At 38.1% G+C, this 17,714-nt stretch overlaps 2 protein-coding genes across 5 annotated transcripts in view; both read right to left on the bottom strand.

The window, feature by feature from the left end:
• Positions 1-17,714, bottom strand: part of FAM189A1 (family with sequence similarity 189 member A1) — a 466,939-nt gene that overhangs the window by 136,859 nt on the left and 312,366 nt on the right. The window lies entirely within an intron of this gene.
• Positions 15,014-17,712, bottom strand: NSMCE3 (NSE3 homolog, SMC5-SMC6 complex component). The gene has a single exon (XM_045448862.1). The coding sequence runs from the start codon at positions 17,598-17,600 to the stop codon at positions 16,740-16,742; it is 861 nt and encodes a 286-aa protein (XP_045304818.1). The 5' UTR covers positions 17,601-17,712; the 3' UTR covers positions 15,014-16,739.

Raw genomic sequence — 17,714 nt, 5'->3', positions numbered from 1 at the left:
CACTTAATAGGCATACATAGAGGGGCGCCTGGGTGGCGCAGTCGGTTGAGCGTCCGACTTCAGCCAGGTCACGATCTCGCGGTCCGTGAGTTCGAGCCCCGCGTCGGGCTCTGGGCTGATGGCTCAGAGCCTGGAGCCTGTTTCTGATTCTGTGTCTCCCTCTCTCTCTGCCCCTCCCCCGTTCATGCCCTGTCTCTCTCTGTCCCAAAAATAAATAAACGTTGAAAAAAAAATTTAAAAAAAATAGGCATACATAGAAATACTTATTCCTTCTTATAGTTGTTTAGTACTTCATTGCTCAGATATACCACGGTTTATTCAACCAGGTTCCTATTGATGGACATTTGAGTTGTTTTGGTCTTTTATTTTTTACTATAGTGTTGCAATAAACAGCCATATTCATACGTCTTTTTTTTTTTTTTTAATAATATATGAAATTTATTGTCAAATTGGTTTCCATAAAACACCCAGTGCTCATCCCAAAAGGTGCCCTCCTCAATACCCATCACCCACCCTCTCCTCCCTCCCACCCCCCATCAACCCTCAGTTTGTTCTCAGTTTTTAACAGTCTCTTATGCTTTGGCTCTCTCCCACTCTAACCTCTTTTTTTTTTTTTTTTTTCTTTTTTCCTCCCCCTCCCCCATGGGTTCCTGTTAAGTTTCTCAGGATCCACATAAGAGTGAAACCATATGGTATCTGTCTTTCTCTGTATGGCTTATTTCACTTAGCATCACACTCTCCAGTTCCATCCACGTTGCTACAAAAGGCCATATTTCATTTTTTCTCATTGCCACGTAGTATTCCATTGTGTATATAAACCACAATTTCTTTATCCATTCATCAGTTGATGGACATTTAGGCTCTTTCCATAATTTGGCTATTGTTGAGAGTGCTGCTATGAACATTGGGGTACAAGTGCCCCTATGCATCAGTACTCCTGTATCCCTTGGATAAATTCCTAGCAGTGCTATTGCTGGGTCATAGGGTAGGTCTATTTTTAATTTTCTGAGGAACCTCCACACTGCTTTCCAGAGCGGCTGCACCAATTTGCATTCCCACCAACAGTGCAAGAGGGTTCCCGTTTCTCCACATCCTCGCCAGCATCTAGAGTCTCCTGATTTGTTCATTTTGGCCACTCTGACTGGCGTGAGGTGATACCTGAGTGTGGTTTTGATTTGTATTTCCCTGATAAGGAGCGACACTGAACATCTTTTCATGTGCCTGTTGGCCATCCGGATGTCTTCTTTAGAGAAGTGTCTATTCATGTTTTCTGCCCATTTCTTCACTGGGTTATTTGTTTTTCGGGTGTGGAGTTTGGTGAGCTCTTTATAGATTTTGGATACTAGCCCTTTGTCCGATATGTCATTTGCAAATATCTTTTCCCATTCCATTGGTTGCCTTTTAGTTTTGTTGGTTGTTTCCTTTGCTGTGCCGAAGCTTTTTATCTTCATAAGGTCCCAGTAATTCACTTTTGCTTTTAATTCCCTTGCCTTTGGGGATGTGTCGAGTAAGAGATTGCTACGGCTGAGGTCAGAGAGGTCTTTTCCTGCTTTCTCCTCTAAGGTTTTGATGGTTTCCTGTCTCACATTCAGGTCCTTTATCCATTTTGAGTTTATTTTTGTGAATGGTGTGAGAAAGTGGTCTAGTTTCAACCTTCTGCATGTTGCTGTCCAATTCTCCCAGCACCATTTGTTAAAGAGGCTGTCTTTTTTCCATTGGATGTTCTTTCCTGCTTTGTCAAAGATGAGTTGACCATACGTTTGTGGGTCTAGTTCTGGGGTTTCTATTCTATTCCATTGGTCTATGTGTCTGTTTTTGCGCCAATACCATGCTGTCTTGATGATGACAGCTTTGTAGTAGAGGCTAAAGTCTGGGATTGTGATGCCTCCTGCTTTGGTCTTCTTCTTCAAAATTCCTTTGGCTATTCGGGGCCTTTTGTGGTTCCATATGAATTTTAGGATTGCTTGTTCTAGCTTCGAGAAGAATGCTGGTGCCATTTTGATTGGGATTGCATTGAATGTGTAGATAGCTTTGGGTAGTATTGACATTTTGACAATATTTATTTTTCCAATCCATGAGCAGGGAATGTCTTTCCTCATACGTCTTTTAAATGATTGCAGTATGACTTTGGGATATATTCTTAGAAGTAGGGTTGTTGCATCAAAAGATAAATATTTAATTTTGCTAGACACTGCCAAACTCTCCAACACAGAAGTGGTACCATTTTTCATCCCTACCAGCAATATATAAAAGTGAAAAATTCTTAATATTTTATTAGTACCTAAAAAGTTTTGGCTAAATTAAATATAAAAAAAAATCATTATTGCCATTCATTACCCATAAATGTAGTATATATATTTCCATCAAATGTAGCAAAATTTATTTTTCCTTAAAAATTTTTTTTAATATTTATTTATTTTTGATAGAACACAAGGTGGGAGAAGGAGAGGAGAGAGAGGAAGACACAGAATCTGAAGCAGGCTCCAGGCTCTGACCTGTCAGCACAGAGCCCGACACGGGGCTTGAACTCACAAGTCATGAGATCATGACCTGAGCCGAAGTCGGTCGCCGAACCGACTGAGCCATCCAGGCACCCCTATTTTTCCTTTAAAATACACATACAGGATAGAAAAAAAAGAGGATGTTTTGTTAATTTAGGAAATATTTCAAGTTCATGTTAATAATATTTCTGCAATGATTCTAGTAGCTATGGACTCTTACAGCATCCCCTGGGAAGGTTTAACTTCACAGAATGGGTCAGCATTAATTTTCTATATTAGATGTCACAACAGTACCATAATATCATTCAAATCATTTATAGATAAACTGGCCTGAAAAGTTTCAAAATTGAGCTCAAAAATTATTATTGAAAACATTGGGACAGCAATCTACACAGAAGCCAAGAAAAGAGGCTATTTTGAGACACAGGAAGTGCTCAACTATATAGATGATGCTAGGAAGGTAAAAAAAAAAAAAAAACAAAACAGATTTTTTTTCATGTTTACTCTTTTAAAAAATGGCAGTAAAACACATACCAAAAAAATTTACCATGCTTTAATTATTTATTTTATTGTGATTAAGTGTACATAACATGAAATGTACCATTTTAATGATTTTTTGGCATACAGTTCAGTGGCATTAAGTTCATATCGTTGTGCAGCCATCACCACCGTCCATCTCCAGATCTTTTTCATCTTCCCAGACTGAAACTCCATACTCGTTAAACAATAACTCCTCATTCACTCTTCCTCTCAGAACCTGGCAACCATTGTTTTGCATTCTATCTTTATGAATGTGACCACTCTAGGGATCTCATATAAGTGGGATCATACAGAATTTTTTCTTTTGTGTTTTGCTTATTTCACTTAGCATAACGTCTTCAAGTTTCATCCACATGGTAGCACATGTCAGAATTTCCTTTTTTGTTTTTAATGTTTATTTATTTTTGAAAGAGAGAGAGCAGAGCACCTGCCCATGAGTAGGGGAGGGGCAGAGAGAGAGAGGGAGACAAGATCTGACGCAGGTTTCACGCTGACGGCAGAGAGCCTGATGCAGGGCTCGAGCTCACAAATGGTGAGATCATGATGAGCTGCAATCGGTCACTCAACCAACTGAGCCACCCAGGCACCCCTCCTTCTATTTTTAAGGCTGAGCAACACTGTATTCTATGCATATACCACATTTCCTTTACCTTTTCATCTGCCATAGGACAATTGGGTTACTTCCACTTTTGGCTATTGTAAATGATGCTACTATAAATATAGGTGTACAAATATCTGTTCAAGTGACTGCTTTCAGTTCTTTTGGATATATACCCAGATGTGGAAGTGCTAGATCATATATGGTAATTATATGTTTAATTTTTTGAGAGAACACCATACTGTTTTCCAGAATGGCTACAACCATTTTACATTCCAATGCACAATGTGCAAAGGTTCTGCTTTTCCCCCACATTCTCATCAACACTTGTATTTTCTGTTTTTTTTAATAAAAGTCATTCAAATAGATGTGAAATGGTACCTTATGTGGTTTGGTTTACATCTTCCTAATTGATTAGTGATATTGAGCATCTTTTCAGGTGCTTGTCATTTGCATATCTTCTTTGGAAGTCTTTGGAGGTATACATTCAGGTCCTTTGTCCATTGTTGCAACTGGGTTACTTGGGGTGATTTATGTGGGGTTATTGAGTTGTGAGAGTTCTTTATATATTCTGAATACTAATTTTATACATTTTAGATATTAATCCTCTATCATATATGTGATTTTCAAAAATTTTCTCTCATTCTGAGGGCTTTTTCACTCTGTTGATTTTCCTTTGATGCACAAAAGTTTTAAATTTTGATAAAGTCCCATTTATTTATTTTTGCTTTGTTGCTTGCCATATCCAAAAAATCATTGCCAAATCCAATGTCATAAAGATTTCTATGTTTTATTCTAAGAGTTATATATTATTAGTGCTTATGTTTGGGTCTCTAATCCACTGTAAGCTATTTTTTATATACAGTGTAAGGTAAGGATCCAACTTCATTCTTTTCCATGTGGATATACAGTTTTCTGGCACCATTTGTTGCAAAGGCTGTCTTTTTCCCATTGAATGGTTGGCACCATTGTCCAAAATCATTTGACCAAAATCATTTGACCAAAATCATTGTCCAAAATCATATATGTGAGGGTTTATTTCTTGGCTTTGTATTCTATTCCATTGGTCTACATGTCTTTCATTAATGCCAGTACCATGCAGTTTTGATTAACATTGCTTCAAAAGCTTTGAAATCAAGAAGGGTGAATCCTCCACCTTTGCTCTTTTTAAGGATGTTTTGGTTATTGGGGGGATTGCTTAAGATTCCATATGAATATTAGGATGAGTTTTTCTATTTCTGAAAAACATGTTGGGATTTTGATATGGGTGACATAGGATCCACAGATTACTTCTGGCACCACTGACATCTCAAAATATTTAGTCTTCTAATCCATGAACATGGGATGTCTTTCCATGTATTTATGTATCCCTTAATTTCTTTCAACAATAAATTTATCATCTTTAGTCTGCAGTCTTCATGCACTTGGTTAAAGTACTTTTTTGTGTGTTATTGTAAATGAAATTGTTATTCTAACTCTCCTTTTAGATTGTTAACTGTCGTATAAAATTGCAACCAATTGTTGCACTTTGATTTTGCATCCTGCAACTGTGCTGAATTCATTTATTCAAAGAGTTTTTTAGTGGAACCTTTACAATTCTACATATAAGATACATCTACGTCTGTAACAGAGATGATTTTACTTATTCCTTCTCAGTGTGAATATATTTTATTTCATTTTCTTGCCTAACTGGCTAGAATTTCCAATACTGTGCTCAATCATAGTGGTGAATGTGGTCATCCTTGTCTTATTACTGATCTTGGAAAGTTTTCAGTGTTTCACCATTAAGCGTGAGGTCACCTGTGGGTGTTTTTTTTTTTTTTTTTTTTTTATACTGGCTTTATTATGCTAAAAAGGTTTTCTTCTATTTCTAGTTTTTTAAGTGTTTTTATAGTGAAAGGTTGTTGAATTTTCAAATGTTTTTTCTCTATCAACTAAGATGATCAATCTTTGTTTTTTGTTTCACTTTTTTCCCATTTTTTTAATGTTTATTTTTGAGACAGAGAGAGACAGAGTGTGAATGAGGGAGGGCCAGAGAGAGAGAGGGAGACACAGAATCTGAAGCAGGCTCCAGTCTCTGAGCCGTCAGCACAGAGCCCGACGCAGGATTCAAACTCACAAAATGCGAGATCATGACCTGAGCCAAAGTTGGACGCTTAACTGACTGAGCTACCCAGGCGTCCCCAAGCTTTGGTTTTCTTCAAATCATTCTGTTAATGTGGCATATTACACTGCTTTTCATGTGTTTAATCATCCTTGCATTTTAGGAATAAATCCCACTTGACCATGGTGAAAAAAATAAGATTTTAATCATTTTTATGTAAATAAAGTAATGACATTTATTTTGAAACTGTATACCTTGACTCCACTCTGGGGTTCTATCTTTTCCAGTACCCTTCTGGGCCACATGGACTATAGGCGTTGGCTCACAAAAGGTGGGGATCTAAGGGTTATTTTAAGTCACAAACAGTCATCAACTTTTGCAAATTCAGGCCAGGGTTTCTTTGACAGGTCAAATCTCTAAATACAATTTGATTTTATTTGGTCCCATGTGCCAATAGCCATACCTGTATACTTCTTTTCTAGGCATTAGGCATACATTTTAGATTTGCATGCATATGTGTGTGTGTGTGTGTGTGTATAATGTATTGCTATATTTTTGATATATATATCAAAATATATGAAATATTATTTGATACACACACACATATATGTGTGTGTGTGTGTATATATATATATATATATATATATATATATATATATATGTGTGTGTATGTATATATATACACTCCCATCATGTTCCTCTTTCTCTCTCTACTTGATTGTGTACTTCCGGTCTTCATGCTTTTGGTGGACAGACCACATTTAAATTATTTTCTCTCATCTTGTTCTTTTTAAAATATTGGACATCCAACTCATAGTTAAGCCTTTATCCTAAACCACTTTAATACATTCCCATATTTTGACAATGGGAAGGACAACTATACCATGTATTTGATCTTTGCCTCAAGAATGTGGTTTAATTTGCCATTGTCTCTCATTTTTATTTTTTATTGGTTGGGGATTCAGAAGCACTTGCATATCTATACACTTCTGGATTCTCTCTATTCTATTTATCACTGAATACATACCAACCAAGTGTTTTCCAATTTCATCTCTTTCCTGACAGTTCTAGATGCAGTCACAGGCACCAACGTTCACACTTCCAGGGTTCTGTTCTCTAATTTTAGAGGTATATGTTCATTCCAGGGTTCTCTTCTTTTTTTTTTTTTTTTAATTTTTTTTTTTTCAACGTTTATTTATTTTTGGGACAGAGAGAGACAGAGCATGAACGGGGGAGGGGCAGAGAGAGAGGGAGACACAGAATCGGAAACAGGCTCCAGGCTCTGAGCCATCAGCCCAGAGCCTGACGCGGGGCTCAAACTCATGGACCGCGAGATCGTGACCTGGCTGAAGTCGGACGCTTAACCGACTGCGCCACCCAGGCGCCCCCAGGGTTCTCTTACTTTAACTTTAGAGTTATATGTTCATTAGGTGCATGGCCTGCTTCTTCAAGTTGCCACAAAAGTCACTTTTATCAAATGCTTTTCCATTATATAATGTGTATGGTCATTTTCCAATCTCCTCTGTATCAGGGTGGGATTTCTGGATCAATTTCTGGATCAATCAGGATAGGACAGGTTAAAAATAACTCTAAAATCTCAGTGGCCTAACACAACAGAAGTGTATTTTTTGCTCGCATTATATGGCCAAAACAGGTCAAGTGGGTTTTGCCCCAAATTCACCCAGGCACTCAAGTCAGTGAAGGCTTCAGTTCAGTGATGCTCCTACAATCATTTCAGCTATAGAACTTAAAGTTCTTGCCTGGAGGTGTCACATGCAAGATCTGTTCACATTTCAGTGGCCAAAAAAGCCACATGGCCACATTCAACATCCAATGGGATGGAGAAATACAGTCCTACCAAATGCCCTGAAAGGAAATAACTTATTTGTGAACATCCCCAATAACCACAATATCCATATATTGTTCTTATACTGCAAATCCCTTCTGTTACTTTATCTAAGAACATGATGTATGGTTCTTATTTTTGTCTCCCTCCCAGACCTATTGTACAATTATATACATAATTGTCTGTTCAACATTCTACCTGTGTACCTCAGAGGCTCCTCATACTCACTTAGCATAGAAAATCAAACCCAGGAAGATCTTCCTGAAATGCTGTTCAACTACTAGCATCACCATCCTCCTTAATTTCCCACATTAGAGCCATGAGACATTTTCCACTCACCCTCCCTTACTCTGACCACATCTAATAAATCAGCAAGTCCTACTAATTCTACATAAGAAATTTCTCTCCACCCCTACTGGAGCCACTCTATAATTTCAATGATCACCATCTTCTCCATGGATGGCTTTTCTTTGTTCTTCCTGCCTCCAGTCTTGACTTCCTTGAGTCTGGGACTGGCATTATCTTACTAAAATATAAATGGATTATCAAGAGCAGGGATGTCTTTTATTTACTGTTTAGCCCAAGAGCCCAGCTAGACATTTAATATATATTTGTTGGATAAGTGAATGAATGAATGAATGAATGAATGAATGAATGCCATCACTCCTCTGCTTAAAACTCTTCAGTAGCATCTCTTTGCCTTAATAAAACTCCTTGGCTTGGATTTCCAAAACTTGACAAACCTTATAAATGGCTGACCTGGCCTTTGGCTATTTCCTCAGCCTGTCTCCAGCTGTCCCTGCCACATTCTCTACCATCTAGCCATAGTGAGGGTCTTTTAATTCCAGGAATTCTTTAAGTTTCTGTTCATGTTATTTTCTTTTCCCAAAACATGTGGCTTTACCCTTTTGGTTCCTTCACTTGATTCTTACTCATCCCTCAGCCATCATATGACATTGACCTCTTCTGAGAAGCCTTCATTGATCCCTGTAGATGAGGCTGGATTTACAGAAGCAGAGATCGTGTGTATCCTGCCCACAACTGCATTCTCAGTGACTGATACACAGGAGGTGTTGAAAAATATTTACCGAATAAGTACAAGAAAGGTTATGGTGAGGAAATACATAAGCAGCTCCTGCACAATGATCAAAATGAAAACAAGTATCTGCAAGAAGTAAGGAGGAGAAAACAATGTCAATGAGGATCAGCTTGACAGTTCATCAAACACTTATTGCGTAAGTGCCAAGCAGAGAACAAGATTACTAAATGTCAGATGTTATTAATACGACTACGCACGTAAGGACTAACGGACCATTCATTCATTAACTGATTCAGCATATTTTGAGCCTCCACTAGGGGCCAGAAGCTGTAAAAAGTGGTGTGGATGCCAAAATGGATAGATGAACATTCTCCTCTCTAGTCAAGATCCAATTAAATCACCCAGACTCTGCCCACAATCTGGAATTTTTTAGGGAATGTCTTTGACCTGGGAAAGGTTCTTTGTCTTTACCTTTACATGTTCAAAGATCAGTACTGCTGCAGTGGCTCTCCTAGACCCAATTCCAAGCATTAGTACAGAACCAAATTAGTTTTTAAACATGGATATCAAGATATAATTCCAGTCCATATAAAACTCTTCTACTTAGATTTTCAAAACTTTCAGTCCAATCTCAAGCAAGCAATGAACACACATTTTCGTGACCACAGAGCTATGGATACTTTGTGGCAGAATAATTTAAAATTCCACTTTGATTCCATGAACTTTGGCCCTAGAATAGGAAAACAATTTTGAATATCTGAGACCAAGACAGAAAAATTAAGTTGTTAACAGGGATCTGAGTATTCAGGAAGATTATTGATTTAACAATGAAAATTTTTTTGAAACTATAAGAGCTAATTAGTCCTTTAAAGCATAACTTATGAAACAAAATGCATCACGTATTAGTAAACGAGATAGGTAAGTGGGTCTGAGTATGTAATGGGCTAAATGCAAATGCAGGGCAGCACATGGGGAAAAATCCAACAAATGATGACTACAGTTGTCATAAACTCAGTAATTTCTCTTCAGAATTACAGCCCAGTAATTAGGAATCAGTGTTACCTCCACAAAGCCCATAACATGGCTGATTACTTTATAACATCTCCTATATAAGGGCAAGAAACAATGACACATTTGTTACTTTAAAAAAAATGGCTAAAATGAGAATCTAATTTGCCAAATAAGGAAAATGCATTTTTAAGTTTTATAGGGTACTTGTGTAAGCTTGCTATTTCCCAGTGAGAAAACAAGAAAAGCTCACAAATGTACAAAATGAAGTAACCACCATGAAAAGTGATTTGCCAATGAAGTCACTGTGCTGTTCTGTTACCCTAAAAGACCATCTTTTTCCTTTAAATTTCACTTCCAATTCATCTTTAGATATCAGCTGTGTCATTACAGTAACTCTATAGAAGTTTCTATGTCATTTCTTCATATGGTATAACACTTAAACTTTTTCAAATCTGCTTCCTCCCATATAAATCAGAAAAAAGAAAACAAATGTGTATGGAAGCCCACTGTATTCCCCCTGACTACCCTTAGGACTTGTCAATTTATAACCAGAGAACATGATTTTGACATTCAGGAACTCTGGAGTATCCCGAGGCTGGATAAACTACAATGGAGCCACAAGATGGCCAATTCAATACATGTTCTGTTCACTAAATGGAAAGGAAATAATTAAAAATCCTATTTTAATAATAGGATCCTTAGAACACTTGACAATTCTCTATATAGTTATGGAATAAATGAAAATGTTTTATTTACATGCTAAAAGTAAAGCCATGTGCTGACATAAACCAAAAATTTATGTTCTTTCAAAAACACTAAAATTGGGGCACCTGAGTGGCTCAGTTGGTTAAGCATCTGACCCTTGGTTTCGGCTCAGGTCATGATCTCATGGTTTGTGAGTTCAAGCCCCCATGTCGGGCTCCGCACTCACAGTGTGGAGCCTGCTTGGGATTCTCTACCTCTCTCTCTGCCTCTCCCACACTCATGCTCACGCACCCATTCTCTCTCTCTCTCTCTCTCAAAAATAAATCAACATAAAAAACCCTTACTAGAATTCATATGAAATCTCAATGGACCCCAGATAACCAAAACTCCTGGCAAAACTGGCTTTGGCCAGGGGGGGGAGGGGGGGAGAAAAGAAGAGTGAAAGCAAAAATAATTCTGAGAATGCAAAAGTGGATATTAAGTGAAGATGTAATAAAATTATTTTTAAATGAAAGGAAAATACTAAGAACAACTCTATATTAATACATCAGAAAACTGATGAAAACACTTTTTAGAAAATACAAGTGACCAGAAGTAATCTGAAGAGAAAACTTGAACATCCTATTAATGAAATAAAAGCAGTAGTTAAAAATCTACCCAGCAAAAACACCAGGCCCAGAGAATTTTACAGGTGGATTTCTTCAAAACCTTAAAAAACATGAAATCCTTATATAATATGGCAAAAGAAAAGCAGAATAATATTTCTTATTTCCTGGGCAATTCAGTGCTAAAGCCATGAAGCGTAACAGAGCAAGATACATATATGGGAGGAGAAAGGCAAAAGCCCCAGGAGGGAGCCAGAGCTCAAACATCGTGAGGAGGGTGCATGCCCAGAAGGGTAGTTCCTGCAGGATGTCAGCTCAGCACTGGGGGGCAAAGGGCATCCCCATGTGGGAGGGTAGGGCAGCCACAACAGGAGACTTGTTATTTATAGGGGGATTGATCAAATAAGCATTATGAGAATAACAGGATCTAAGTTGCTCATTGTTGGAGAAGATAAATACAAAGACAGAGAGGGGAAAAGCTAGAATAAACACTGTGGTGTTAGAGTGGAAATGATATTATTAATGTAATCCCACAGTTTTCAGTAGATAGTGGACAGATCCAGAAAGTTAGGAAGTCTCAGAATGATGGGGGTGGGCTGAAGACACATAAGCCAGCTGAAAAAGGTTATTACTGGCCAAATCAGAGATGATTTGTGTATCAAATAATGATAGTACAAGATTATCACCCATGAGTCTACACAGATACAGATAAACATAGACAACGAATAAACTGAAAATTTGGTGAGGAATACAATTTTACAAAGTCTCAAAGTATCTCCACACAACTTACTGATTTATTATAGAGAGAAACAAAACAATTTCACAGTAGAGAGGAATGATGAAAAAACAACAAACAAAAACAAAAACCCCAAAAAACAAAATCTCTTCAACCAAAGTGATCAAGATTATAATAGGACAAATTAATATTTTGTGCCACTGATAGGATCCGAAAAGAAAAACACTGCCATCACTTCTGTGGTATTCCTGCCAAAGATGCATAACTTGAATCTGATCACAAAGCAATAGCAGACAAACCCTAACTGCAGATGTTCCACAAAATAACGGCCTGTAGTCCTCAAATGTCAAGATCATGGAAGTCAAGGAAGGATTAAGGAACTGTTTGCAAATTGAAAGAGACTAAAGAAACATGATAACTAATGCATTCAAATAGTTGGGGGGTGGGGTGGGGTGGTGGAATTCCTTGCACTGTACTTGCAACTTTTCTGTAAGTTATGGGCATTAAAAAATTAAAATAAATAAGTGTAATCTCAAAGCCAATAATGACAATAAAATATAGGAAAATTACAGGCTAATTCCCCTTACGACCAAAGACATAAAATTCAGAAATTTTTAGCAAATAAAAAAACTATCTTTTATATGTATCACTCACAAGAAGATTTGCAGGATGGTCAGATATCACAAAAACCTATCAGTGTTGTTACACTAAACTGTATCAAAAAGTATACTGAACTTAGAGAGTAAAAATAAAAATTTAATCACATTAGCAGATTAATAAAGAGCATGATACAAATTTAAAAAGTTATGCATCAGTTTTTTAAACATCTCTAGGCAAGCTAGAAAGGGGGAATATAAAAACACAATTAAAGATATTTGTTGGGGAAAAAATTAAAAGCAAACCTAGTTAATGTACAACTTTAAATATGATTCCCTTTAAAATCAGGAACAAGGAATCAGGAACATTCTTGAAGTCTACGTTGCCACTTCTTTTCAAAAACATATTGCAGTTCCATGGGGCATCTGGGTGGCTCAATTGGTTAAACATCCAACTTCCTTCCGCTCAGGTTGATCTCACTGTCCGGAAGTTCAAGCCCTGCTTCGGGCTTTGCGCTTACAGCTCAGAGCCTGGAGCCTGCTTCAGATTCTGTGTCTCCCTCTCTCTGCCCCTCCCCCGACTTGCACTGTCTCTCTAAAATAAAATAAAAACATTAAAAAATTTTTTAAATAACATATTGCAGTTCCAGCCAGTGCAAAAAAGACTAAAATAAAAGGTATAAGAAGTGGAAAAGGAGAAAAAAAACCCTTGTTATGATGCTATAGAATTATAATAGCATGGCATTGGCAAAGAGATAGCAAATAAATCAATTTGGTCCTAGACATAAATTTATTTATATGAGTTATGGCTTTATAATAAGAGAGCATGTTATAAATCAGTGTGGAAAGGATAAACTATGAGAAATTGATGCTAGGCAATCTGTATAGGAAAAAATATGAAAATTATATCCATACTTCAAATCATTATACAAAAAAAGATTAAAAACATAAATGTGAGGTGACTGGGTGACTCTGTTGAGCCTCTGACTCCTGATTTCAGCCCAGGCCAGGATCTCACAGTTCATGAAATCAAGCCCCACAAAGGGCTCTGCACTGACACCACAGAGCCTGCTTACGATTCTCTCTCCTCTCTGCCCCTTCCTGACTCAGTGTGTGCACTCTATCTCTCGCTCAAAATAAATAAACTTTAAAAAAAAATGTGTATGTAAGTCAAAAATTTTAACACTTACTAATTTTAACTTATTAATTTTAACACTTATCAGGATTAGGAAGACTTTTTTTTAAAGCACTACATTGATGATTTCGACACATTAAAATGAAATCATCTGCATGACAAAAGAAAAAATGAAACGTGACATGCTATTTGCAGGATATGACAATGGAGTAATATACACAGAACATATAAAGAAATCTTACAAATCATTAAAAAGCAGGTCTAACAGATAAAAACCAAAATAATATGGCAAAAAAAACCCAAACAAAAGATACTTAACGTCACTAGTAAACAAGAGGTGCAAGTTAATAGTACAATAAACTATCACTACATACCCACTATACAGCTGGAAGGGACAGATTTTCATATGAAGTAGGAGGGTGGGTCAGTGAAAAAGAACTATAAAATGTTAGTGGATTGTAACTTAATACAAGTTCAAGAGCAATTTGGCAATGCCCCATGATTGCTCAATTTATTTCTGGCTAGAGAAACTCACATGTACAAGGAAGCACTATATACTGCAGGCAAATAGCAAAAAATTGGACTGGTCTAACCATTAGGAAATGAGTAAACAGTTACTTTTTTTCCACATGAAAGAACAACTAAAATGAATAACTCAGATCTTTGTAGCTAAATGTCAAAAACAGGGTAAGTTGTAACACCAAGTTGCACCCCATATATAAGTCATCAAAGCTTACAAAATACTACTATATATTGTTCATGTATATACACATACATGGTAAAAGTGTTAAATCATACAATGGAATGATACCCACAAACTTTAGACACCTCCGGGAAGGGTAGAACCTCTAAGGGCTTGATCTGGTCTGTAATGTTTTATATTTTACAATGGGGGTGTCTGGCTGACTCAGTTGGAAGCATTCAACTCTTGATCCCATGATTGAGAGTTTGAGCCCCATGTTGGCTGTAGAGATTGCTTAAAATAAATAAATAAATAAAAACTTTAAAAAATAAAATCTGAAACAAAACGGTAACTCATTAAAGGTAAATGGCTAACATCTCTATAGAAAAGTGTTGGGAGAAGATATCTGCCTCAGACATAACCGACAGTGGGTGCTGGGTAATGATAATTTTCACATACGGAGGAAAATGCCAGTGTTAAAACACTCCAGAGGGGAAAGCAGTCAGTGAGGTGAGGGACCAGTAAGCAGGATGCTTAGTCGCGAGGTAATTTATACACTGAAATAAAATGCAAACCAAGGAGAAATGCCTTCAAGCACCAATTATATTCTAACTGATGAAATAAATGCAAATTCCAATTTAACAGAATGAAAAAAAAACCAAAAAAACAATTAGCCTATCACATTCTGTCATACCACTACAAACCCACCATAGACGCTTCTAGATGGCAGTTAGTCCAGTGTTGATCAAATCCACATTTTTTTGAACTGAACTACTTATCTCATTTTGGGGTTAATTTGTAGTACCTTCCCCCCAAACAATTAAATTTACTCACTCACTGAGTAATTATTTGTTGAATCTCTGAATATAAACAACATTTTGCCAGAAGCTATGGAGGAATGAGAGGAGACTGAGCTCTTTTCTTCATATTCCTTTAATACATATAACAAACTATAATATAGTTACTGTTTTTCTGATCTTACAGATAAACTGAGATTCAGAAAACTTAAAATCGACCCCAAGTCACCATGCTGACATAGTATGAGCCAGAATTCAAATTCCATTTGTCAGACAACCTCAAAACCCATATCCTTTCCACTAAAAAATTAGCTCTCAAGCCCAGGGGAGATCTTAGGTCTAACTGTCCTGTTTTACTTTATGTGGGCTATACTCACAATATACCATGAGTTATGTTTTCCCATGAAACCACACAATAGAATCAGGCTAGAAGAATATTGTCGTAACTTTTGAACCAGTAACTCCTATTCTATGATTTAGAAGATAATGAAAGAAAACCTGAAAAAAAAATTTAACTGCTCCAAACCAAGAAGATTAAAATATTAGGGTCCCTGGGTGGCTCAGTCAGGTTAAGCCTCTGACTCTTGGTTTCGGGTCAGGTCATGATCTCAAGGTTCATGAGTTCGAGCCCTGCCCTTGTCAGGCTCTGCGCTGACAGTGCAGAGACTAATTGGGATTCTCTCTCTCTCTCTCTCTCTCTGCCTCACCCCTGCTCTCTCTCAAAATAAATAAATAAGCAACAAAAAACAAATTTAAAAAATTAAGGAACAAAGTTAACAACTAAAATCCTCCACACCGGGCATTGTGCCAAGAACTTGACATACACTTCCAATATCAAATTACCACATTACCACACATAACATGGGCATCGTGAGCTTGTTTTACAGGTGAGAAAACATCTGTATATAAGTAACATGCTCATATAGCTAGTTATGTGAAACCAGTATCTAAACCCAGGTAGTCAGATTCCCAAGTATGGTTAATCACTAACAGTTTTATCAACTTTTTTATATCCAGTAGGAAATGTATTTTAGATTGTGATGCAATATGCACATACACACACAAAAGTAAAGCAACTTCTACAAAACGCTTTTACCTTAATAATCTGTAGCAAGAAAAAAACCTGTTTTTAAGATGCTGGTTTTGAGTCAAGAAATTAATCTCATGAATCACGATTGAAAAATGCACACTGCTTAACTGCTTCAAAGATACTGTATTTATTACAACTATAGCAGGAAAAAAAACCTAAATGGAACTAAATGGTTGGCCACAGGGGTAAGAATTATGAATATAAAAAATTGTTATTCGGAGAAAATACAGTATGCACATTGCTTAGATGATGCGTAATGCTTATATACATAGAAAATATATAAATATATAATAGCTGTCTTAAGGTAAAAAAAAGTATAAGCAATTACATTTTTATTTTTAATTTATAAAGGCTTTTATTTTAACTTACAAACTGGGTAGTTAATACACCAGATAGTAGTCACTTTGCTTTTACTTTCTTGGCGCCAAAGCAATTGACCAATGTGTTCTTTCTTAAACGCCTGTTCCAGATCATGGTGCAATGTTTTCCAATTACTTGCATAAAGCTAGAAAAATTTTTATGCCAAAATACACAGACAATAACACAAGTTAAAACAAAAAATCCTCTCCTAATATTTTTATAAGTGAAAAGCTGGAACCAAATAACTTACAATATTAAAAGAGAACAGAAGTTTGCAAACACATCCTAAAGTCACACACATTTGAGTGTTACAGAAATATGCTTCCTCCCACCCCCCTACCCCATCACCCAGTGCCTTTGACACCTCCTCTGGAGCTCAAATCTCTCTCAGACTTCAAGAGGAGGGAGTGGGGCCACCTGTCTCAGGTCTGGCCCTGGCCTCCTCATCTGCCAAAGCCTCACAGTACTGTGCTGGCCAGTCCTTGGGATCTTGATTATGGACTTTGGCCACAAACTTAAGAACTTTCATCTTGCTGGTTTCCAGGTTGGTTCGGGGACCCCACTGGAATTCATAGTCTACAGGATCAGTGTGGGGTATCCGCCGGTACTCCAGGTAACGCTGTCGCACAAATTCTTCGGTAATAAGTTTCTTTGGGTCCCCAAAAACTAAATGCTTCTTTGTGGGGTACACCCCCAAGCGACGCAGGAAGTCCCAGACCTCCGTTTCCTTGATGGTATTGCCCTTCATAAAGATGAGACCTAAAACAATCATCAGGAGGCCGGTGGTGGGCGTGCCCTGATCGCCTCTCACCTCAGCATCCTCCTCCACCGGTTCCAGAGTGTTGATCAGGATGTACGTATTGCTTTTGGGTTCCAGTTCCACCAGCTTGTACCCGAAGACATACTCGAGGCGCTCGGCAGCCAGTTTAAGGAGATCAGGGAAGATGTCCTTGTAGTCCCCGATAACATGCTTCAGTATGTCAGTGCGCTTGATCGGGATCTTCTTCTGGTCCTTAATCAGCAAGAACTGCACCAGCTCGGCCACCTTCAGCTCCAGCTGCTGCTGGGACCTGGGCCCCACCTCGGGGGAGGCCTCGGCCCGGCGGCCGCCCTGCGACGACGTACCCCGGGCCTCCTGGGAGCCTCCCGCCCCGCGGGAGGTGCTCGGGACCTCCTCCGCGGCGCCGCGGGCCCAGTCCCTCTCCCTCTCGGCCTGGGTGTTAGGGCGGCTCCGGTTCCTCGGTTTCTGCAACATGTCCCCAGCGGCGGGAGCCGTAACGGGCGGCGGCACAGGCGGCGGCGGGACAGCAGCACGCAGCGGGAATTGTGGGTCGGCGTACGGCACGTCTGGGCGACCTTGGGCGGGGCC

This window comes from Leopardus geoffroyi, chromosome B3, assembly GCF_018350155.1.
Source record: "Leopardus geoffroyi isolate Oge1 chromosome B3, O.geoffroyi_Oge1_pat1.0, whole genome shotgun sequence".
NCBI lineage: Eukaryota > Metazoa > Chordata > Mammalia > Carnivora > Felidae > Leopardus > Leopardus geoffroyi.
Note: the sequence above shows the minus strand (reverse complement) of the source record. Positions and strands in the feature narration are given on the sequence as shown.